The sequence below is a fragment of the Ranitomeya variabilis genome, chromosome 6 (assembly GCF_051348905.1).
Source record: "Ranitomeya variabilis isolate aRanVar5 chromosome 6, aRanVar5.hap1, whole genome shotgun sequence".
NCBI lineage: Eukaryota > Metazoa > Chordata > Amphibia > Anura > Dendrobatidae > Ranitomeya > Ranitomeya variabilis.
The window spans coordinates 114,589,813-114,616,183 of NC_135237.1; the positions used below are offsets into that span (position 1 = coordinate 114,589,813).

The following is a 26,371-nucleotide window of genomic DNA, read 5'->3' on the forward strand; positions in this document are numbered from 1 at the left end:
TTCTGCTAGTGCCGCCTGCCACCTTTTGTGGAACCTGACCTTCAGTGGTGGAGTCATACGCTCCCTGACATAGTGTAATATTTAGTACCGAGTTAACGTGAAGTTCTGCAAGTACTCTGCATCTGTTCCAGAGCAAGAATCCCACCATGTTTGTTGTTGCTCATTGTTATGCTATGTGTGAATCTTTACAACACAATGAAATGGGATGTGGGCGGAATGGTATCACTAAGGCTGCTTTCACACTAGCGTCGGCACGGGGCCGTCGCTATGCGTCGGCCCGATGCGCGTTGTGAAAATAATGCCCGATGTGAGCAGCGGAAGCAGTCTTACGACGCTTCCACTGCCCCATTGTAAGGTCCGGGGAGGAGGGGGCAGAGTTTCGGCCGTGCATGCGCTGTCAAAAATGGCGGACACGACGCACAAAAAAAGTTACATGTAACTTTTTTTGTGCCGACGGTCCGCCAAAACATGACGCAACTGTCGCACGACGGTTGCGACGTGTGGCGATACGTCGCAATGCGTCGGTAATGTAAGTCTATGGGGAAAAAACGCATCCTGCAGACAACTTTGCAGGATGCGTTTTTTTCTCCTAAACAACGCATTGCGACGTATTGCAAACGACGCTAGTGTGAAAGTAGCCTAAGTGATTCTGTGGAAGGCAGGTTTATGGGAGTCGGAGAAGCTATGATAGTTTCATCAATAGCAGACTTTTGCAGGCTCAGTTCAAGCTCTGTGAATATGAGGCCAAGCTGAGCTGTGTAAAGTTGTTAAGTACGTAAGCCGATAAGGACGCCAGTCTTCTACCTGTACTTGTTAAGGTTTACAGAACAAATGAGTGACCTTACTGATCCGATCACAGGATAAGATATAAGTGGAATATGGATTGTGAACGAAGCAGAACTGAAAGCCCCATACAGCTCTGTCTTTAGAGAATAGTCAATAGTAGGTCAATGTAATTATCTCGTGCTCTAACCTTTGCTCTTCAGCATTATCCAGTGGTTAACTATTAGTGCCAAATGAAAAAAATGCATCTAATAAGTAAATTGTTATTAGTTTTATGTTACAGCATATCCATTTGACATGAGTGCTCTTTTGGTTTAGTTTCACCAATAAGTTATCCTGACCAAGCGAACATTATGGGAGTTGGAACAGAGCAATCATGTACTTCCTATGAGCAGTACGTAATTATACTACATACTAAGGGAGAGTCACTGCAGAACACTAAATATACATAACGATACCTATGGCCCTGATCATACCGCTTCAAGAGAGGGTCCGTTCATAGTTATTAGATGGAATGGATGCAGTCCTATTCTTTTTGTCAAAATGAAAGAAAACATGGTAGAACCAATAGACTCCAATTATACTTTTCATAGCTTTTTTTAGGTTGATGGTAGACAGAAATCCATTGAGTTCAACCTATAGCCTAATATGTTGATCCAGAGGAAGGCAAAAACCCCGTGAGCAAATTGAGCAACCCCAAGTTTAATAACCTGTCTTGGTATTGCAGTTCACCTATTCTCATAATAATATTAGTCGCTCTTCTCAGCACCAACTGAAGTTCAAGAGTGTCCTCCTTATTAGGGATTATCGAATAGCTTCAGCTCCCTCCTTATCCGAATAGCTATAGCGCTTCCCGAATAGCTGCATCGGGAACCCGGATACCTGGAGCGCTCCCGATAATCGGCTTGTCGCCGCTGTTGCATGTGTCACAGCTGTTTCAGTCACTTGCATAGAGAGCCTGTGTGTTGTGACTGTCACCAGACGCGACACATGCATCAGTGGTGCCGATCAGCTGATTAACGAGAGCGCTCCAGGTATCTGGGTTCCCGATGCAGCGATTCGGTAAGCACTATAGCTATTCAGATAAGCACTTATCCAATGCTGTTCGATCATCCCTACTCCTTATACATCGGAGACCAAAAGTGCATACAGTATTATAAGTCAATAGAGTCAATACAGTCTTCCTTATGATGCCAGTAGTATCTGCCATATGAGGATGGATTCAGCAGAGCATTGTGATTTCCATTTTTTTATTTTATTTATTTTACTCACTTACATAGCGCCATTAATTCCACAGCGCTTTACAGACATTATCATCACTGTCCCCATTGGGGCTCACAATCTAGATTCCCTATCAGTATGTCTTTGGAATGTGGGAGGAAACCGGAGAACCTGGAGGAAACCCACACAAACACGATGAGAACATACAAACTCCTTGTAGATGTTGTCCTTGGTGGGATTTAAACCACTGAGCCACCGTGCTGCCATCGTGCTTACATTATAAACGGGAGCTATAGCACTAGTGTGAATTTAGCCGAATTTTAAAGTACTGTAGCTTTATAGTAATGGTACTATTATGGAGGGTCAGATTATCTTTAAAGATTTTGACCCCCCCACTCATTAATTGGAGAGGTGGTGAGCAACCTGACCGAGCTTGATTCAGCCCTTAATTTAACAGCAGTTTATACTTTTTTTATGATCATCTTTATGCTCAGTTACATTTCCATGTTGATAAAAATGAGCCTTAATTACCGCCTGCTAATCCAGAGCTGAGCCCTGACCTTGTGCCTATCACCATTATGGCATGTATCCCCTGCAGCCAATTGCTGAGTTCCGTGGTCATGACAATGTGGATGGATGGCACAAGATTCCTAAGCCCAGTGATTGGCTGCAGTGGTTATTTGCTATAGTCATTATGTCCCTGCACTAGCCATGTCAACAAAGACCAGTGGTAGAGATACAGTTCAGGAGTGTCAGGGGATAATTAAGACCCATTTTTTAATTTTTACATAGAGAAGACCTGTGGAGTAAAAAGGTTATCATCCTGCCCTTTGGCATATTCAGCTCTGGGACTAGCATGTACATCCAGAATAGGGGTGTAGAACTCCCCACCCTGTCTTGTGTCTGCGGCTTTCTCTGCTCACATCAAGTGAGTGGAGCGAGCCAAGCATTCATGGACACCTTTTTAGTCACAGTTATCGTGTCACCAGAATCTGGAGACCCCATTCTGGAGATAACTGTTATGTGTATGATGAATATACCCTTTTAAAGGAGACTTGTCACCAAGTCATAAGTGGGCAGTTGTTATTTGTGTTTGTGTAGTTTGTGTTCCAGAGTGGCTATTCCCATTGCTGCTAGATTGCTAAGTTTTATGATCACCTTAGTGCACACACATGTACATGAAAATGTCGATGCTGAGGGGTACGAAGGAAATATGTGGTTCTATAGCAAAACTAGAAGTGTGCTCAGGGCCGGACTGGAACTAAAATTCAGCCCTGGTATTTGAAGTTACACAGGCCCACTTGTCACATGGTGACTGTATAATATCTTTGCACACTTGTAGGCAGGGCCAGTTTTAGGCAAAGTGGGGCCCTACGCCTAGGCAAAGTTTAAAATGGGGCCCCAAATGCTAACATATTGCACATCACACAAAAGCATTTCGGTTGTATTTACATGCGCTGAGTTCAGGCCGCTAAATTAGTTTGATCAACAATACTGAAGTTGTTCAACACTTGTTTCCCGGCCTCTTTCCACCAGCTGAGGAATAATGATGGGACAGAACGATCACTAATAGATCACTAACAGATCACCATACAGTATCATGTTCTCAGCAGCACATCTACAGTTTACACCGGCGATGTGCTCCTGAGAACAATGATTTTTGTTCCAGCAAAAACAATCTGAATATGCAGCATTTTACTTGTTTAGTAAAATACACCTCCATATATTATAATGTGCACCACAGTCCCCCATATAGTATAATACACTCCCTATAGTCCTCCATATATTAAAATACACTGCTCAGTTCTCCATATAGCATAATACACTCCTCATGGTCCTCCATATCTCCATATAGCATAATACACTCCTCATAGTGCTCCATATAGTATAATGCACCCCCATAGTCATCCATGTAGTACAATTCCCTTCCCATAGTATAATGCACCCCATAGTTCTTCGTATAGTATAACGTATTCCCCATAATCCTTGATACAGTATAATGCAGCCCACATATAGTATAATGCAGCCACCACCCTACAGAATATAATGCAGGCACCCCAGAGTATAACGAAGCCACCCCAGAGTATAATGCAGCCACCCCATAGAATATAATACTGCCCACCTTCCCATAATATATAATGTAGCCCCATAGAATATAATGCAGCCCCCCAGAGTATAACACAACCTCCCCCATAGAATATAATATACCCCCACAATAGTATATAATAGCCACATAGTATATAACACGGCCTCCCCCATAGAATATAATATACCCCCATAGTATATAGCACAACCCGCATAGCAGATAACACAGCTCATATAGCAGTATACAGCACAGCCCACATAGTAGTATACAGCACAGCCCATGTAGTAGTATACAGCAGAGCCCACACAGTAGTATATCGCACAGCCCACATAGTAATATACAGCAGAGCCCACACAGTAGTGTATAGCACAGCCCACATAGTAGTATACAGCACAGCCCACACAGTAGCATACAGCACTGCCCACACAGTAGTATACGGCACTGCCCACATAGTAGTGTATAGCACAGCCCACATAGTAGTATACAGCAGAGCCCACATAGTAGTATACAGCAGAGCCCACATAGTATTGTATAGCACAGCCCACATAGTAGTATACAGCAGAGCCCACATAGTAGTGTATAGCACAGCACACATAGTAATATACAGCAGAGCCCACGTAGTAGTGTACAGCACAGCCCACATAGTAGTATACAGCACAGCCCACATAGTAGTATACAGCACAGCCCACACAGTAGTATACAGCAGAGCCCACATAGTAGTGTATAGCACAGCCCACATAGTAGTATACAGCAGAGCCCACACAGTAGTGTATAGCACAGCCCACATAGTAGTATACAGCAGAGCCCACACAGTAGTATACAGCACAGCCCGCACAGTAGTATACAGCAGAGCCCACATCTCTCCTCACCCCCTAGAATGGCCCCACAGTCCAGTAAAAAAAAAAAAAACACTCCTCACCTCTCCTCGTGCCCGCGTTGCTCCCTGCTCCTGTCTCAGCGGCTGCCGCTGCACTGCCTGGGACACAGTGAGTGCGCGCACCCGCAGTGTCAGAGGCAGAGCAGGGAATGATGGGAGAGGGAGCGTCAGGTGACGCTCTCTCCTCCATCATTGCATTCAACTATGTTGAATGCAGCAGCGGCGGCGCGGGGGAGTCGGCGTGCAGCGGCCCACTACTGGCACCAGCCCTTCTGGCATTTGCCAGAACTGCCTGATGGCCAGTCCGGCCCTGAGTGTGCTAATACATCATTACTGCCATTGTCATCAGTATCAATGAGATATGAAAACATTTTTTATTTATCCGAACTTGGTATTTGAAGTGGAATATTCTTAAAGTTGATTAAGTATTTAGCCTTGTTATAGCATATCACAGGTAATAGGAAAACTTAATATAGGCTTCTAAATATAGTCCTAGTATATAACTAGTTAAACTCTTGATGAACCTTTGTCTGGTTGTCCAGAGCTATCATTTAGTCTTCTACAGACAGCCAGTACTCCAGTATCAGTTTCGTAACCCCACATCATAAGCTGTTCCATATACTTTGACACAGAAGAAGTGTCCTACTCCAAACAGCATGGAAAATGATACACAGCCTTTAATTTTTCATATGATACCGAAGAGTCACATGATCCAACTTTTTCCATGTAATGGCATTTAATTACCTTAATAGGACAATCTGTGATGTGACCAACGAAACATTTATTCTTGTCTGCCTTTCTCCCTACAGGGCTTCTTCAGGCGGAGTATCCAGAAGAATATGGTTTACACATGTCACAGGGAAAAGAACTGTGTTATCAATAAAGTGACACGGAATCGCTGCCAGTACTGCAGACTACAGAGGTGCTTTGAAGTGGGAATGTCCAAAGAATGTAAGTTGAGTGGAGATAATATCTGCTTTTATTGTTAAGGAATGAAAAAACAACATTCATAGACATATAGTCATGGTTCCAATCTGGTCCCATCGTAAGTTGCCAGCATAACTCACTGACTTCCAAACACAACATCATTTGCCTGAAAGTATATGTATATACACTGTATATATACCTATATATATATATATATATATATATATATATATATATATATATATATATATATATATATATATATATATATATATATACACTCACCGGCCACTTTATTAGGTACACCATGCTAGTAACGGGTTGGACCCCCTTTTGCCTTCAGAACTGCCTCAATTCTTCGTGGCATAGATTCAACAAGGTGCTGGAAGCATTCCTCAGAGATTTTGGTCCATATTGACATGATGGCATCACACAGTTGCCGCAGATTTGTCGGCTGCACATCCCAAAGATGCTCCATACAAGGCAGGATGGATCCATGCTTTCATGTTGTTTACGCCAAATTCTGACCCTACCATCCGAATGTCGCAGCAGAAATCGAGACTCATCAGACCAAGCAACGTTTTTCCAATCTTCTACTGTCCAATTTCGATGAGCTTGTACAAATTGTAGCCTCAGTTTCCTGTTCTTAGCTGAAAGGAGTGGTACCCGGTGTGGTCTTCTGCTGCTGTAGCACATCTGCCTCAAAGTTCGACGCACTGTGCGTTCAGAGATGCTCTTAGGCCTACCTTGGTTGTAACGGGTGGCGATTTGAGTCACTGTTGCCTTTCTATCAGCTCGAACCAGTCTGCCCATTCTCCTCTGACCTCTGGCATCAACAAGGCATTTCCGCCCACAGAACTGCCGCTCACTGGATTTTTTTTCTTTTTCGGACCATTCTCTGTAAACCCTAGAGATGGTTGTGCCTGAAAATCCCAGTAGATCAGCAGTTTCTGAAATACTCAGACCAGCCCTTCTGGCACCAACAACCATGCCACGTTCAAAGGCACTCAAATCACCTTTCTTCCCCATACTGATGCTCGGTTTGAACTGCAGGAGATTGTCCTGACCATGTCTACATGCCTAAATGCACTGAGTTGCCGCCATGTGATTGGCTGATTAGAAATTAAGTGTTAACAAGAAGTTGGACAGGTGTACCTAATAAAGTGGCCGGTGAGTGTATGTTTAGAGATGATTGCCTGTGTACATCAAGTGATGCCTGTATATTATAATGCACCTCTGTAAAAGGTCACAGGAACACACATTTTTATGGCTGCATAACTCGATACAAGACATGTAATGCTCCCAGGTCACACAAGTACAGAAGCAATTTTGGATAAAAATATATATATATATATATATATATATATATATATAGCCTCTTAATCACCATTAGCATACCATTGACAAGTTAATTAATGGTTTAATGGTAATTATTGATAATGAAGTGAGCAGTATAACAAAAAAAATGTGTCAACATCTCACAAAAGGTACAAGAATTTATCCAAATTCACCAAACACATAATAAACCATATAAAAAAGTGAAGAGTCAAGGGTAGTGTCACTTGACTGTTCTTTCTCCATCTGAGAAAAGCGATCCAGTTATTCTGATCAGATTCTGATCAGAGTGACATCAGTTTTTCTCGGACGTAGAGAGACAAAAAAAAGTTTTCCCACCTCCTCCATTCAGTCAGTCCATGAAAATCAGACTGAGTCATCCAAGTACGGTCTGATGTTTTCCACAAACCCATAGGCTTGCATTGCGGATTTTGATTCAATACTTGGATCGAAATTGGACATGTCTCTGGACCATTCTTTTCTGGTGAAAAATTTGGACATGTGTACAGCCCCATAGAATATCATGACTCCGTGAAAATCACAGATGGCAAGCATCTGAGATGTATGGCCATGTGCACGAGCCCTAAACAGAATAAAAGGAGCCAAGCCAAGGGTTTCTGTCTCTGTTCTCCTGTCTATCAGACTGTAAATTGGCATAGAGGGGGACTTTTCTTTAGGGGTGGGCAATAGTGAGAGCAATGCATGCTGGGAAGTGTGGAAAAGGGAGTTCTAGCTCCTATAGTGCTGACATAATACTGACAACATTGAATCACCACCGAGAGTGGATGGCAAGCTCCAGAAGATGTGGATCTGGGCTCTTCCTGAATTTTGTAAGCCTGGTATATGTTCCAACAGCAGTTTTATCTGGTTGTGCAGATGAGGACATTAAGACCATGCTTTTCTTCAGGTGTATCAGTAGGGACAGGTACGTTTATTAGCGTTTTGTATAACAGGCTTTTTGTAGACACTGCCCTTTAAGGATTTGTGGCTTTTCCCTGGTGTAATGAATGGGAGACACACTCCTCGGCTAGACTATACTTATTTACATTTTCCTTCTAAGAGATTAAAATGTGAAATTGCAATGTCTGCATGGTAATGGATCATTTGTGAGGAGGAACTTCTGGTGATGGAGCACTCCTGATTACATATTCCTTACAGGCCTGGCTATTTCACTTCTGATAATGTATATCTACACCAGCAGCGCAATCACAGAATTCTAATTATTTTGTCAGCTAAAGAAGGACAAAGTCGGGAACTGAAGAAAAAAGGCGATTTTCTGTTCAAAGGATTACGGTGAATAACTAATCCCCCTGGTAACTCATTCAATTAACATGTTGCACCATTTTACTTAAACAACTGCTGTGCTTAATTCATTTTAATGTGTTTTAGCCCTCAGTCACTTTGAGCTCTCTAAAGACAGAGGTGGGAAGAGACTTGTTGGATGAGGTTGCGGATGTGAATTTCGTCTACAAAGCAGTGATTAAAAGTTTGTTCTTTTAGTCTTAAAAATAACCCTTTGATTTCTTTTTCGGGGGCTAATTGAAGTTTGTGTGTCAACATCGAAGTACGCCATACAGACCCTTCACCATGACCTAATTTATTGTATTGTACCTCTAAGGGTATTTAGTGGCTCTCACATAGAGAATAAAGGGGTGCTTGGCAAAATGAGCGTTTCTGTGTATAGAGGAGTCGGGAGAGATAGGTGTCAGCCCAACAATGGTTGTCGTTTGTTTGCCTGGCAGCCATGCTGGTATTTCTTACCAAAGGTATATAAAAGCCTCAATCAATCCCCTTGCCGTCATATAGTGGAGAAGGGGTGGCTTCTATTACAGAACCACTTTGTGAATATATTTATTGGTTATTAAGGCCATTGTTTAAAAATATACCATCTGATATAAAAGATACCGGTGTTTTTTTTGGCGCATTCTAAGATAGTTCACATGGCAGACTGATTTTAAAGTAGTGTCTGTTACAGTAGAGAGTTTACATACATGCATACCTACGACAGGGGCATCCAGGTCTGCCTTTATTCTTGAAAGAAAGCAAGCATTATATTAATTTAATGTATGAATCCCTTCACTTCATTTTAACTCATAATACCTTACATTTGGAAACAACTTATATTTACTTTCAAGAGTACTCCTGTCGTATATATGTATGCAAATTTGCTCTTAGTGATATATGAAGACATTTACGGATTTACTTTAACAAGCCCCTTTATACAGTATATAAATCAGTTATTTTGGTTATTGATGATATTATTAGATTTTGGACATGTTCTGAAAAGAGTCTTTATTCTTTTGTTACCTATTTAAATGAGGCTAACACTATGAATATGAGATTTACCAGCAAATTTAGTGGCACCTGCTTGAACTTCTTGGATGTTCCTTTGGCGGTAGAACAAAAGAGATAACCACTACTAATTGTGGAAAATTTACCGCCACAAATTCCTTGCTGGAATCACATCCATCACCGCATTGTATTCATAGACTGTGTTATTTATCTTTCGGAGACATATCGTCTCCACAAGATAAATAGACATGCTGCGGTCTGAAAGACGCAATGCATGTCCGGTTACATAAGGACGTCAGATTCGGCCCTGCACGCATAGTGGAGACGTGATTTCATAAAATCCCCTCCACTATGCTGTAATATCTGGACACTGCGGATTGGACGCTGCGGCTGTACGCAGCGTCCAATCCGCAGCAAATCCTGAAGGTTTCCTGAACGTGGAAAAATACCCTTAGAGACACACCTGTGGATATATTTTAATGCAGACCTGAAACACACTGCTTCTTTGTGTAGCATCATGGGAAAGTCTCAAGAAATCAGCCAATATATCAGGAAGAGAATTGTGGACTTGCATAAGTCTGGCTCTTCCTTGCGTACAATTTCAGGATACCTGAAGGTGCCTTGTTCATCTGTACAAACAATTATATGCAAGTAGAAACAAGATGGAAATGTCCAGCCATCATACCGCTCAGGAAGTAGACTGGTTCTGTGTCCCAGAGATGAACATGCTTTTGTCCGACATGTGCATATCCACCCAAGGACAAAAGCAAAAGATCTTGTGAAGATGATGGCAGAATTTGGTAAGATTGTGTCAATATCCACAGTGAAACGAGTACTGTATCAGCATGGGCTGAAAGGCCACTCTGCCAGGAAGAAGAAATTACTCCAAAAGAAACATAAAAAAGCCAGATTAATGTTTTTTAATGCCCACAGGAACAAAGATCTTAATTTTTGGAGACCTGTCCTGTGGTCTGATGAAACTAAAATTGAACTTCTTGGGCATGATAACCATCAATACGTTTGGAGGAGAAAGGGACAAGCTTGAAAGCCTAAGAACACCATCCCAACTGTGAAACACGGGGGTGGCAGCATCATGTTGTGGGGTTGTTTTGCTGTAGGAGCTACTGGTGCACTTCACAAAGTCGATGGCATCATGAGAAAAGTTGATTATGTGGCAATACTGAAGCAACATCTCAAGACATCAGCCAGGAAGATAAAGGTTGGGTGGAAATGGGTCTTCAAAATAGACAATGACCCGAAGCATACTGACAAAATGGTAACAAAGTGGCTTAAGGATAACAAAGTTAATGTTTTGGAGTGGCCATCACATAGCCCTGATCTCAAATCTATTGAAAATTTATGGGAAAAGCTGAAAAGGCCAGTGCGAGCAAGGCGACCTACAAACCTGGTTCAGTTACACCGGTTTTTGTCAGGAAGAATGAGCCCAAATTCCGACCAACTATTGTGAGAAGCTTGTGAAGGGATATCCCAAATGTTTGAAGTCATTCAGTTTAAGGGCAATGGTACCAAATACTAATGAAATGTATGCAAACTTTTGACTTTGCTGTAAGTAATAAAAATGCCTTAAAACATTCTGTCTCATTATTCTGGCATTTTACAAATATTAATAATTATGGTAACCCTAATTCACCTAAAACGGGAAAGGTTTATTCTGATTTCATGTCAGATATTGAGAAAAACATTCAGATGTGTTTTTTTATGTAGTGTATGTAAACTTCTGGTGTCAACTGTAAGTGTGATCCGTTTCTCTCGCATGAGAGAATCATATCACAGGTGTGGAGAAGACGGACAACTTAATTTCTTCATCTTCTCCACTGTCTGTGTATCCGCGTGTCTTTGTCTGATGGCATCTGAGTGCAGTCCGATGTTTCACCCGCACCCATAGACTTGGGGGCGCATGATTTTATTATCAGAATCACTCACAGCATGCTGCGATTGTTTTGCATGCGAAATCACCATTAGAAAAAAAATCACAGATCTGCATAGCTCTATAGAATCCTAAACACCACCAAAACGCAGTTAGTAGATCCCATAAAATATCACTTTTATTTAATTACACAATAAAAAACCCAATACATGGAAACAGGTACAGTGGAAATGATGGGACAGTGGAGAACTACATGGCAATGCACTTAACACACATAGGGCTAAAAGGTGCCACCCACTGCATAAACGTACCATAAAATAGTATACTTTGGCTGACCAACCATAAATATGGTAAAATAAGTATACACATATAAGTATAGTCACTAAGAATTAGCCATTACCAAAACAATGTACTAAAGTAGCCAAATAGTACCTGGTATGTGCAGCGGTGAGGGACCCAGAGCCCACCCCGACGCGCGTTTCGGAGCACAGAATGGCTCCTTCCTCAGGGGGCGTTGGTGGTGTTTAGGATATCTGGTTTGCAGTTGTCCCTATTTAGTCCTAACATCCACACATGGGATACTTATTTTTGCACCTTCTCTGATGTCTTCTAATTAATTTTTCTCCGTGTGTTTTAAATGTATGCTACAACTTTATTATTTGTTAACAGCTCTATAGAATAATATTGGGTCAAGTGTATCTGATAAAACATCGGATAGCACTCGGCAGTGTTAAATGATATGACTGTAAACGTCTTTCTAAAGCAAATAACGTTATTAGAGATAATATAAATGATCACTTACATTACGGATATAGTAAGTGAACAAGTTTTGGATGTCCAATAAATCAATAGCAAGAACGAATGTAATCATACTTAGTACATAGTAGTAACAGTATTACAGAGACTGTAGAATAAATATATTAAACTACATTCTGATATCTCAAAAATACATTTTAGTGGGTCCCACCCACAAAAGGAAAATCATACTAAATAAACTAAAGGTACCTTCACACGAAGCGACGCTGCAGCGATAGCGACAACGATGCCGATCGCTGCAGCGTCGCTGTTTGATCGCTGGGGAGCTGTCACACAGACCTCTCTCCAGCGACCAACGATGCCGAGGTCCCCGGGTAACCAGGGTAAACATCGGGTTGCTAAGCGCAGGGCCGCGCTTAGTAACCCGATGTTTACCCTGGTTACCAGCGTAAAAGTAAAAAAAAACAAACAGTACATGCTCACCTGCGCGTCCCCCAGCGTCTGCTTCCTGACACTGACTGAGCTCCGGCCCTAACAGCACAGCGGTGACGTCACCGCTGTGCTTTCACTTTCACTTTAGGGCCGGCGCTCAGTCAGTGTCAGGAAGCAGACGCTGGGGGACGCGCAGGTGAGCATGTACTGTTTGGTTTTTTTACTTTTACGCTGGTAACCAGGGTAAACATCGGGTTACTAAGCGCGGCCCTGCGCTTGGTAACCCGATGTTTACCCTGGTTACCAGTGTAAAATATCGCTGGTATCGTTGCTTTTGCTTTCAAACACAACGATACACAGCGATCGGACGACCAAATAAAGTTCTGGACTTTATTCAGCGACCAGCGACATCACAGCAGGATCCTGATCGCTGCTGCGTGTCAAACTAAACGATATCGCTAGCGAGGACGCTGCAACGTCACGGATCGCTAGCGATATCATTACAAAGTCGTTTCGTGTGAAGGTACCTTAAGTCCAACAATTGTGATTGCTGCTTGTCTATTTCTATCTGGTGAGATAGAGTGACAATGGTGGTCTGAAACCACCCAAGACTACACTAATAGAAGACTCTTCCCTCTTTCCCCCTGGGCAGCGTCACCCCACCCTCATGCATTCTCAGCTAACCAAGCAGTCAGGGGGGATTGAATCCATTTACCCCCAATTTTTTTTACACTTTCCAGGACTTGACATATGTAAATATATTTTTTTTAAGAGAGGGAGAGCTTTAATGCTGATTTTCCTATCGCCACGACAGCACCCCTACGAGAGAGGGGATCCGCCCACCTTCCGGACAGGAACCTACAGGATTTAAAGGGGCGGTCCCCCTCACCACTCCAGTTTGGGTTCCTGTCCGGACGGCGGGAGCCTGCAGGCATCTTACCCGGGCCTCCATGCCTCTGCGCGGTGTCTTTTAGGAACGGCAGAATCGGGGGCTCGGAAGCAGCGTCGGGGGTGTACTGCTGGCAGACCCCCCCTCGTCTGGCCAAGTGGATCGCGTCCCAGGAGTCGGGCAGTGCCATCCTGGTCCGCAGTTAAGCGCGGTACACACCGGCGTGGGTGAACCCGGAAGTAGTTCTTACACTTCCGGGGTAAGCCGGAGGAGGAGCGCTGCAGCGTCGTAAAAGAGCGCCGCGTTTGGAACAATGCGTGCAGCTATGTCCTCAGTCGGGGACGCCGAGCACCCTCAGGGAGAGGGAACGGAGCAGCGCAGTAAAGACGGTAGCGGTCGTTCAAGACGAAGCAGCAGCAGCGTGGTACGGGGGCAACGTGCGAGCGCCCCAGCGTTACATTTGAATCCCACTCCTCCAGAATCGGTATTCACAAAGTCAGCCTTATGGTGAGTGTTAAACAAAAACTCCTGGTGCTGATATGGTCTGTTATTGTGTGCTTTGTTTTAGGGTAAAAGAACAACTAAATCTAAGCACAAGCAATGTGCTCTATGCACGACTCCAATGCCTGACAGTTATACCAAGAGACTGTGTCAGGCTTGCATATGTCAGACCTTAGAAGAGGAAGCTCCCCTCCGGTCATCAGACATTAGAGCGGTCATCAGGGAGGAAATAAGCTATTCCCTTAAAAGCAGCCGCCAGGGAAGGTCGGGCAGGGACATATCTCCAGGGTCTAGTCTGTCCCTGCAGGAAGGGGAATGTTCCCGCTCCTCATCTCCATCCTCCTCAGATGAAGAGGGAAGGCCTTGTTTCTCGGTGGATAACATGGACACGTTAGTTAAAGGAGTCCGAGCTACCATGGGTGTTACAGAGAACAAGGAACCAAGGTCCGCACAGGACATAATGTTTGCGGGCTTATGCCAGAGGAGTCGTAAAGCGTTCCCGGTTGTGGATACAGTTAAGACCCTTATAAAACGAGAATGGGACAAGCAGGATAAGGGTTTCCTGCCGTCATCAGCCAAAAGGAGGTATCCCTTTGAAGACAATGATCTGGCAGAATGGATGAAAGTCCCGAAGGTGGACGCAGCGGTGGCTTCTACATCTAAAGCCGGTACTTTACCGCTGGAGGATGTGGGCCTTTTGAAAGATCCGTCGGATAGGAAGGCGGACATGTTTTTGAAAAAAGTATGGGAGTCATCTGCGGGGGCGTTCAAACCGGCTATCTCTAGCACATGTACGGCTAGATCCGTTATGGTGTGGATATCCCAGCTGGAGGAACAGCTGAAATCCAAGGTGCCCAGAGACAAAATGCTGAACTCCCTTTCACAAATACAGGATGGTGTGGCGTATTTAGCGGACGCATCAGTGGATTCCTTAAAATTAGCAGCGAGATCGGCGGGTCTCTCAAATGCTGCTCGCAGAGCCCTATGGCTTAAGACCTGGAAAGGGGATACCCAGGCAAGAGCTAAACTGTGTACAATACCGTGTAGGGGTGAGTACCTGTTTGGCCCAGTATTGGATGACATCCTAGCTAAGGCTGAGGATAGGAAGAAAGGTTTTCCTAAAACTTTCAATCCTACCTTTAGGAATACCTTCAGAAGACGCTTCCAATACCGAAGACCTTACCACAACCGAGATTGGGAACCAACGGACCCAAAAAAGAAAGGTTCGGACTTTAATGCCTCATCATCTTCCTCAAGAAGAAGAATTTATCGCTAATAAAAATCTTCCAGTAGGGGGCAGATTAAAATATTTCTATGCTCAGTGGGCTAAAATAACTGCAAGTAACTGGGTTTTAGGTATAATTAATTCAGGGTTAAAATTAGAGTTCCGGGAGAAACCTTCTGATTTTTATGTTTTGACTGCCCCCGATTCCTTACACCAACAAGAGGCCCTTGAGAAAGAGGTCCAGACGTTAGTACGGAAGAAAGTTATAGTGGAGGTTCCTAAACATCAGCAGGGGAAAGGGTTCTATTCCCCTTTATTTTTAATCTCCAAACCAGATGGATCCTTTCGAACCATCATAAATTTACGGAGATTGAACAAACATCTACAATATCATGCCTTTAAAATGGAATCTATTAAAACGGCATCTAAACTTATTTTTCCCAGATGTTATATGACAGTCTTGGATTTAAAAGATGCGTATTATCATCTGCCCATTCACCAGGATCATCAACAATTCCTCAGAATGGCGGTGCGCTTAAACGACCAGGTCAGACATTTTCAGTTTACTGCAATGCCGTTTGGTCTATCTATGGCACCGAGAGTGTTTACTAAGGTCATGGCGGAAGTAATGGCCTATGTCAGGGAACAGGATACATTAATTGTACCCTACTTGGATGACTTCCTGGTAGTGGGAAATTCGTATTTCCAGTGTGGTGGTCCCCTAAATCATGTAATATCTTCCTTACAGGACTTGGGTTGGATAGTCAATATGGAAAAATCAAGATTGGAACCATCTATGACTCAGACTTTCCTAGGCATTCTGCTAAATTCGGAGGAGCAACTATGTTTCCTTCCGGAAGAGAAAAAGCAGAAAATTCTGCACAAAGTCAGTACGGTAACAAGAAAACCAGTTCTGACTTTGAGAGACGCTATGTCCCTGCTGGGGTCCCTAACGTCTTGCATACCAGCCGTTCAGTGGGCTCAATTCCACACCCGGGTGTTGCAGGCCCAGGTCTTGAATGCAGAGAGCAGTCTTCAGGGGCAATTAAGCGGAAGACTCAGGCTGTCCGCCGCCACTCTACACAGTCTGAGATGGTGGTTAAACAAGCGACATTTAGGGAAAGGAGTACGCTGGAGTATAATTCCAGACAATGTGGTTACGACCGATGCCAGTCCCATAGGATAGGGAGCTCATATAGGAGATGTTTGGACTCAAGGGCAATGGTCTCTCTTAGAGGCCCAGGAGTCCTCCAATTGGAAGGAGCTCACGGCAGTAAAAAAGGCCCTTTTCAGGTTACTACCATCTCTGCAGGATTCGCATGTAAGAGTCCAATCAGACAACACAACAGTGGTAGCGTATCTCAACCATCAAGGAGGTACAAAGTCAAGATCTCTAATGAACACCACCACAGACATCTTCAACATAGCCGAAAACCACTTTCGCTCTCTGTCAGCCGTTCACATTCAGGGAGAGCTCAACACAGAGGCAGATTACCTCAGCCGTCATTCTCTGCATCAGGGAGAATGGGTTCTAAGTCGACTGGTGTTCAAACGGATAGTAGACCTATGGGGATTGCCCGTTATAGACCTATTTGCAACGAGAGAGAACAGACAGACCAACAGATTTGCTTCTCTTCGGGTGGCGGACAAGCCCTGTATAATAGACTCCCTTCAAATACACTGGGATTTCCCTCTGGCTTATGCGTTCCCCCCAATGTGTCTGATCCCTATAGTACTCAGGAAGATCAGGGAGGAGAGGGCGAGAGTGATCCTGATTGCCCCCTTTTGGCCCAGGAGGGCATGGTTCTCGTTACTCAGGACAATGTCTGTGACCGATCCCTGGGTATTGCCAGTCAGTCCGGAGCTTCTTTCGCAGGGTCCATTCCGTTACCCCAATGTGGAATCCCTGCATCTGATGGCGTGGAATTTGAGAGGGAGTTATTGAGGAGAAGAGGGTTTTCAGAGGCTCTGATAGCTACCCTTTTAAATAGTCGTAAAGAGATTACTACCAAGATCTATGCTAAGACTTGGAAAAAATTCCTTGCCTTCTACCAAAAACCCTTTTCAGGCAAGGTCCCAATTCCGGCTATTCTGGAGTTTTTACAGAAAGGCCGAGAGTTGGGCTTGGCAGTAAATACTCTTAGAGTCCAAATTTCATCTTTAGGGGCGTTATATAACAGCGATGTGGCGGGAAATAGATGGGTTTCCCGATTTATTAAGGCCACTGAACGCAGTAACCCAGTGTATATTCCTAGATTACCCCCATGGGATTTGAATTTGGTATTAGACGCCTTAACAGAACCCCCCTTTGAGCCATTAGATTCTGTCTCCATAAAAAATTTAACCTTAAAAACAGCCTTCCTGGTAGCTCTGACCTCTGCTAGGAGAGTGAGTGATTTACAAGCATTGTCAATTGATCCTCCTTATTTAATGGTCTTTCAAGATAGGGTAGTATTAAAACCGGACCCTGCATACCTACCAAAAGTAGCTTCTAAATTTCATAGAAGTCAAGAAATAGTTTTACCGTCTTTCTGTGACAATCCGAATTCGGCTGATGAGCAGAAATGTCACATGTTGGATGTTAGAAGAGCTGTATTAGAATACCTACGCAAAACAGAACCATGGAGGCAGAGTAGGGCTCTGTTTGTTTCCTTTCAGAATCCAAGGAAGGGGGCGACGGTAACTAAGACGTCTATCGCCAGATGGATAAGAGATGCCATATATCTTGCTTATACGGCTAAAGGCCAAACACCACCAGATGGCATCAGGGCCCACTCCACTCGAGCCATGGCCTCATCCTGGGCGGAAAGAGCGGACGTCTCCATAGACGTAATATGTAAGGCGGCAACGTGGTCATCTCCTTCCACCTTTTATAGACACTACCGTCTTGACCTATCATCAGAGGCCAATTTAGCTTTTGGCCGTTCAGTACTTAGTGCTGTAGTCCTTCCCAGGTGATTGATCTTTGAAAATCTCTCGTAGGGGTGCTGTCGTGGCGATAGGAAAACCGGTGTTTACGTACCGGTAATAGGATTTTACGGAGCCACGACAGCACCCGCACATACCCCCCCGTAGTTAATCACTGGATTCCTGCACTCTTTTGAAGGTGTGCTATTAGTTATCACTCTTTAGAGGTGATGGTGTTTAGTAATGTTTAAGTATATTTGATTATGTACTAACTCAATGGGCGGTGTCCCTTATACTCTGAAACACAAACTGAAGTGGTGAGGGGGACCGCCCCTTTAAATCCTGTAGGTTCCTGTCCGGAAGGTGGGCGGATCCCCTCTCTCGTAGGGGTGCTGTCGTGGCTCCGTAAAATCCTATTACCGGTACGTAAACACCGGTTTCCATTTCAAGATGGTAGGTACTCTTGAAGACAAGTAATGTCTGGGCTCACGTTTTTGTGCTACAGAATCTCAGTCATGAATAATCTATCTACTGTCCTATGGGATCATTCAGGGTCATCTGTGATGGGGATTCCTATGTAGTAGTGTAGGAACTGAACCACTTGGGCTCAGTATCCATTAATCTATGGGCAATCCCATGAAAGGTGAAAAATCGTTCCCTGGCTCCTGTGACATTTGGGGCACTCATCCGGGAATTGAGGTTGTACCCTGTGCATTTCGGATATGTTGTAATAGGTGCAGTGAATAATATGTAATAGTGTGCCTCTTTCTGTATAGTTAGGGGAAACATGTGGAAGGGCTTTCAAGGCGATCTCCTACTGCTAATCGCTCATTGATCATACATCTGTGCCTCACTTGCTTCCCGTCCGCTCATGTTGCAGTTCCATGCTTCTTGTCAGCAAAGGGCATGAGAATGGGATATAAACCTAGATCTCGAGGGATCAGCTAGCACCTGGGATAAGGGGGATGATGGAACCGGGACCAAGGTCTGAAGGGCATGCTGAAATTGTAGGTAGTGAAAAAGGTACATGTTTGGAAAGTTGAGGTCTTCTTTTACTGTCTGGAAGAGCTTAAGGTTCTCAACAACAAGGATTTGACCGAGGTAGATCAATCCTGCTCATTCCCACATACAGTAGCTACCCATTTCAGATTTGACAGTTCAGTTAGGGTTTTATTATGCCAAAGTGTGGTGTTGCTGCCATAGAGAGGGTCCAAAGCAACCTGTTTGCTGCAGATCAGACCATAAAGACTGTCTGAGGATGGGGTATCGAGCTGAGACTTATAGGGCCCTCGTAGGTGAGTGAAGCATTGCTGGTTGTGGATGTGAGATCTCTGAGTTGTAGCGACAGAGGATTTCCATTAGGGACCTCAAATAATCCACCGCCCAACAACCCAGATGAGATAGCTGGAGTGTTCAGTAATATAGTTCAGGGTCTGGCGGTCCAGCTGTTTCCCCACAACTATAGTATCTGACGCCAGATCAAAGAGATAACGAAGGAGTTGAGCCCATCAAACATGTTGGTGTTTACATATTCTGACGTTTGTAGGAGGATGTATAGCACCTTCGGCATAACAGTTAATTTAATTAGATTGATGCGGGCCACAGTCAATAAGAGTAACTTCTCTCATCCTTTTTTCTGAATAAATGAAAGGAAGGATATTCAGGTTGTAAAAGTAGTGGCGGTAGGGAGACCTGTGACTGTTGCTGTAAATGTCTTTATACCTCTTTTTCGCTGTTACACTTATGTAGATTCTAATCACTTTTAATGTTGCTACTATGTAAATTGTTAGTGGTCTGCCTTAATATGATGTCACTATGCCATTATGTCTCATCTGGCCAGAAAAAGCGCAAAGTAGCATAAAAAGAGCTGCTGCCTGTATCCTGCCTGCACCTCCCTATCCTGTCTGTATTGCACTTTATGAAGACAATAAATCCACCTTTTTATCCTGTTTCCTCTACATTTGGACTGAATGTCTATTTTAGACATTGTGTGGCATTGATATTCTATTATTTCATGAATGGAGCTGTTATTTGGCGATTTTATGTTAGTATTTTTTGGAGTTTTGTATCGTGCTAATTAGTAAGACCAGTGGGGGGCACGGGACTGCAGCTCCTTAGAAACATTAATAAGGTGTCAACTCTAGTGGACAACCCCTGTACGCGGTAAATTGCCCGTGTGATTGAGGTTCATATGCTGAATAGCGGTCTGTGTGCCATTTGGACATCAAGTGAGGGTGGATTCTGATGCACTGCCTGAAAAAAAAATCTTGTCCTCCACATAAAAAAGTGATATTCAGCTTCCAGATGTTATTTCTGATAATATGGAAAGATCTGGATTAGTGATCTGGCCACTGTAATCTACTTTTTTTCTACTTTTGAGATGCCATGTTTGGGACTTTGGGACCAAGTATTGGTTTTCCATGGTGTTATTGTTTCAGCTTACAGTCTTTTCAGTTTTCAATGTTTGTCCTGGAACCAATTATTGTATATACTCGAGTATAAGCCGAGATTTTCAGCCCAAATTTTTGGGCTGAAAGTGCCCCTCTCGGCTTATACTCGAGTCACGGTCGGCGGGTGAGGGGGAGAGGGCGCTGAGGCATACTTACCTGCTTCCGGGGCTCCTGACGCTCCCCCTGCAGTCCCACGGTCTCCGGGTGCTGCAGCTCTTCCCCTGAGCGGTCACGTGGGACCGCTCATTAGAGAAATGAATAGGCTGCTCCACCTCCCATAGGGGCGGAGCCGCATAATTCATTTCTCTGATCAGCGGTGCCGGTGACCGCTGACAGAGGAAGAGGCTGCAGCACCGAAGACCAGCTGTCCGGGGGAAGGAGCGGGACGCCGGGAGCAGGTAAGTATGACATATTCACCTGTCCTCGTTCCACACGCTGGGCGTCGCGCCATCTTCCCGGCGTCTCTCTCTCTCCGCACTGACTGTGCAGGTCAGAGGGCGCGATGACGCATATAGTGTGCGCGCCGCCCTCTGCCTGATCAGTCAGTGCAGAGAGACGCCGGGAAGATGGCGCCGAGGAGCTGCAAGAGAGGTGAGTATGTGTTTTATTATTTTATTGCAGCAGCAGCACAGCTATGGGGCAATAATGGACGGTGCAGAGCACTATATGGCACAGCTATGGGGCAATTATGAACGGTGCAGAGCACTATATGGCACAGCTATGGGGCAATTATGAACGGTGCAGAGCACTATATGGCACAGCTATGGGGCAATAATGAACGGTGCAGAGCACTATATGGCACAGCTATGGGGCAATAATGAACGGTGCAGAGCACTATATGGCACAGCTATGGGGAAATAATGAACGGCGCAGAGCACTATATGGCACAGCTATGGGGCAACGGTGCAGAGCACTATATGGCACAGCTATGGGGAAATAATGAACGGCGCAGAGCACTATATGGCACAGCTATGGGGCAATTATGAACGGTGCAGAGCACTATATGGCACAGCTATGGGGCAATTATGAACGGTGCAGAGCACTATATGGCACAGCTATGGGGCAATAATGAACGGTGCAGAGCACTATATGGCACAGCTATGGGGCAACGGTGCAGAGCACTATATGGCACAGCTATGGGGCAATAATGAACAGTGCAGAGCACTATATGGCACAGCTATGGGGCAATAATGAACGGTGCAGAGCACTATATGGCACAGCTATGGGGCAATGGTGCAGAGCACTATATGGCACAGCTATGGGGCAATAATGAACGGTGCAGAGCACTATATGGCACAGCTATGGGGCAACGGCGCAGAGCACTATATGGCACAGCTATGGGGCAATAATGAACGGTGCAGAGCACTATATGGCACAGCTATGGGGCAATTATGAACGGTGCAGAGCACTATATGGCACAGCTATGGGGCAATAATGAACGGTGCAGAGCACTATATGGCACAGCTATGGGGCAATAATGAACGGTGCAGAGCACTATATGGCACAGCTATGGGGCAACGGTGCAGAGCACTATATGGCACAGCTATGGGGCAACGGTGCAGAGCACTATATGGCACAGCTATGGGGCAATAATGAACGGTGCAGAGCACTATATGGCACAGCTATGGGGCAATTATGAACGGTGCAGAGCACTATATGGCACAGCTATGGGGCAATAATGAACGGTGCAGAGCACTATATGGCACAGCTATGGGGCAACGGTGCAGAGCACTATATGGCACAGCTATGGGGCAATAATGAACGGTGCAGAGCACTATATGGCACAGCTATGGGGCAATGGTGCAGAGCACTATATGGCACAGCTATGGGGCAACGGTGCAGAGCACTATATGGCACAGCTATGGGGCAATAATGAACGGTGCAGAGCACTATATGGCACAGCTATGGGGCAATGGTGCAGAGCACTATATGGCACAGCTATGGGGCAACGGTGCAGAGCACTATATGGCACAGCTATGGGGCAATAATGGACGGTGCAGAGCACTATATGGCACAGCTATGGGGCAATGGTGCAGAGCACTATATGGCACAGCTATGGGGCAACGGTGCAGAGCACTATATGGCACAGCTATGGGGCAATAACGGTGCAGAGCACTATATGGCACAGCTATGGGGCAACGGTACAGAGCACTATATGGCACAGCTATGGGGCAATAACGGTGCAGAGCACTATATGGCACAGCTATGGGGCAACGGTACAGAGCACTATATGGCACAGCTATGGGGCAATAACGGTGCAGAGCACTATATGGCACAGCTATGGGGCAACGGTGCAGAGCACTATATGGCACAGCTTTATGTGGAGTGTCTATGGGGCAACGGTGCAGAGCACTGTATATATGGCACAGCTTTATGTGGAGCATCTATGGGGCCATAATGAACGGTGCAGAGCATTATATGTGGCACAGCTTTATGTGGAGCATCTAAGGGGCCATAATGAACGGTATGGAGTATCTATTTTTAATTTTGAAATTCACCGGTACCTGCTGCATTTTCCACCCTAGGCTTATACTCGAGTCAATAAGTTTTCCCAGTTTTTTGTGGCAAAATTAGGGGGGTCGGCTTATACTCGGGTCGGCTTATACTCGAGTATATACGGTAATATTGTAACTTGAGGGACCACTATATTATTTTTGATTGTGGTGATTCTGTAACTTATTTAGGAGAATGTATTATAGGGGAACATTTGATTTTATTTTGGCACCATACTTTACAGGGGTTATACTTTTAGGCTATGTTCACACGTTGCATTTTTGCTGTGTGTTTTTATACAAATTTTAAACTGTGTTTTAAAGTACCAGCAAAGTCTATGAGATTTAAAAAAAAACTCCTGCACACAGCTTGGTTTATTTTCCTGACTGATTTGGAAAACTGTTGCATTTTTTCAAACTGCAGCATTCTCTTCTTTCAGTTTTTTCTCAGCATTTTTTCACCCATAGGAAACAATGGGTAAGTGCAAAAAGGCAGCGAACAAGAAAGCAGTTATCAACTTTTGCTGCGTTTTAGGAACACAAACCTAAGGAAGTTAAACCATGCTTTTTTTGGCCATTACTCTTTATCAACATGCACGAGACAACAAAAACGCAGCAAAAACTCAGTAAAACCTGCTTTTTGTAAACAGATTCTTCTCTGCCAAGAGAGCAGATTTTGCCTGTGGAAAAATGCAGCAAAAATGCAACATGTGAACATACATTTCAAACATCCAAAATAATAAATATAACCTCCAAACGAATACAACTAATCAAGTCCCCCATATATATAATAAAGAGGAAACAAGAGGAAAAACAAAAATAACGCATCATTAAAATCCAATAATTTATTTAATGTATAAATATTAAAAATAAAACAAGGGAAAATCACAAACAATTGAGGGTCATATAGTAACAAGGAATAAATAATTAATTGGACATATATAAGTATTAGTAACACACCTTAATCTATTTTACATATCCCACCAACAAAAATAAATAGAAAATGCTCAAATGCCAAAAGTTTCTTTCTTTTTTCATTGATGTAATGGGATGATTAGAGTAAAAAAGTGCCTAATGCAAATAGGTGCTTTGATGAGACTAAATGTCCATACGTAAATTAAGCCGTATTTACTTACATAGAGTATAATCCCGGTGTCTGTACCCTCAAGAACCCCGACAGCGCCGTTTCGCCACAATGGCTTCCTCAATAGGGGGCATGTGTGCTGCTGGTCAAACTGACCTTTCATAAATACCCCGTGCACAGCTGATTCTGATATCAGCATCACCGGTTATACACTGCGCATGCGCCGTTCCCTGGACTTCCTCCCTTGTAAAAAGAAACTTCCTGCTCTTCGCATCTGGAATGCAATATAATAATTAATATCGGCAATTTGTTATCTGCCCATATTTCCCCTGTGTTTATTTAAGCTCGGCTATTTCTTCTTTCATCTTCGGTGCCCGGTTGGCGCATGCGCAGGTCAGGAGCTTCCCCGTGACTTCCTGCCGCGCTCACTATGGTAACGCATAGCGTGCTTACGCTTGCGTTCCAGATGCGTTCCGGGATTATACTCTAAGTAAGTAAATACGGCTTAATTTACGCATGGACATTTAGTCTCATCAAAGCACCTATTTGCATTAGGCACTTTTTTACTCTTCCCATTACATCAATGAAAATAGAAAGAAACTTTTGGCATTTGAGCATTTTCTATTGATTTTTGTCGGTGGGATATGTAAAATAGATTAAGGTGTGTAGTGTAACTAATACTTATATATGTCCAATTAATTATTTATTCCTGGTTACTGTATGACCCTCAATTGTTTGTGATTTTCCCTTGTTTTATTTTTAATATTTATACATTAAATAAACATGTGAACATAGCCTTAATGTTAGGTTTATTACTTGTACATTGGATGACAGAACAACTACACACCAGCCAAAGCATCTCCTCCTATCATCCTTACAATGACTGTACGGTGATTATTTAAGTTTAAGTGACTTTTTATTATCTTTAATTAAAAATATACTTATCCGGGGATGCCGCAAGATTGTCCTCGGTTGTAGTGACATTGGACAACTGCCTCTGTAATTCAGACAAATGTATACATAAGTATGTGCGTGGTTTCCCATAGGAAAGAGATACGAGAACCAGAATTCATTTTTGATGATATACACATTAATGTCATTTGTCACTACTCTTATTTAGTTATTGACGTCATTAAAGGGTATTCTCAAATTTGGAAGTTATCCCCTATGTAACGGATAGGGGGATGACTTCCTGATCACTTTTGGTCCAACCGTTAAGACCTCCACTGATCCCGAGAACCAGGCCTCTGACAGGGACCATTAGCTGAGTGCAGATCTTTGGCATTCCCATGAGAATGAAGCAGGAGTGTGCATGATCTAAGATTGGGACAGCACGGTGGCTCAGAATTTAGCACTGTTGCTTTGCAGCACTGGAGTCCTGGGTTCAAGCACTCCCATGTTTGTGTGGGTTTCCTCCTGGTTAGGGCTGGAATAGGGTTGGGGCTAGGATTAGAGCTAGGCTAGGGTTAAGGTTGGGGCTAGGGATAGTGTTGGAGCCAGGGTTGGGGCTAGGGTAGTGTTGGGGTTAGGGTAGTGTTGGGGTTAGGGTAGTGTTGGGGTTAGGATTGTGGTGTTGGGGTTAGGGTGCTGTTGGGGTTAGGGTCGTGGTTAGGGTTATGGTTAGGGGAGTGTTGGGGTTACGGTTGGGGTTAGAATTGGGGGTTGCCACTGTTTAGCTACTTCAGGGGGTCTTCAAACGCAACATGGCACCAGCGTTGATTCCGGACAATTTTTGCATTCAAAAAGTCAATCGGTGCTCCCTCCCTTCTGAACACTGCCCAAACAGTGGCTTTCCCCCACATACGGGGTATCGGTGTACTCAGGAGAAATTGCACAACAATATTTTTTTTCTCTTTATACCCTTGTGAAAATTAAAAACTTTGGGTCTAAAGTACATTTTTTGTGAAAATACAATTTTTTTTTTCTTCCACATTTTTAGTTCTCCTGAAGGGTTAATAAATTTCTTTAATGCAGTTTTGAGCACTTTGAGGGGTGCAGTTTTTAGAATGGCATCACTTTGGGTATTTTCTGTCATATAGACCCTCCAAACTCATTTCAAATATGAGGTGGTCCCTAAAAAAATGGTTGTGTAAGTTTTGTTGGAAAAATTAGAAATCGCTGGTCAAGTTTTAACAATTATAACGTCCTTACAAAAAAATTATGTTTCCAAAATTGTGCTGATGTAAAGTAGACTTGTGGGAAATGTTATTTATTAACTATTTTGTG

General features: G+C 43.8%; 1 protein-coding gene across 10 annotated transcripts in view; it reads left to right on the forward strand.

The window, feature by feature from the left end:
• The window catches only part of RARB (retinoic acid receptor beta), a 1,117,211-nt gene that overhangs the window by 951,501 nt on the left and 139,339 nt on the right, over positions 1-26,371 (forward strand). For all 10 annotated transcript variants that reach the window (XM_077268929.1, XM_077268925.1, XM_077268924.1 and 7 more), the window contains one exon: positions 5,777-5,918. In XM_077268929.1, the coding sequence (XP_077125044.1) occupies positions 5,777-5,918 (142 nt within the window). The remainder of the gene's footprint in view (positions 1-5,776; positions 5,919-26,371) is intronic.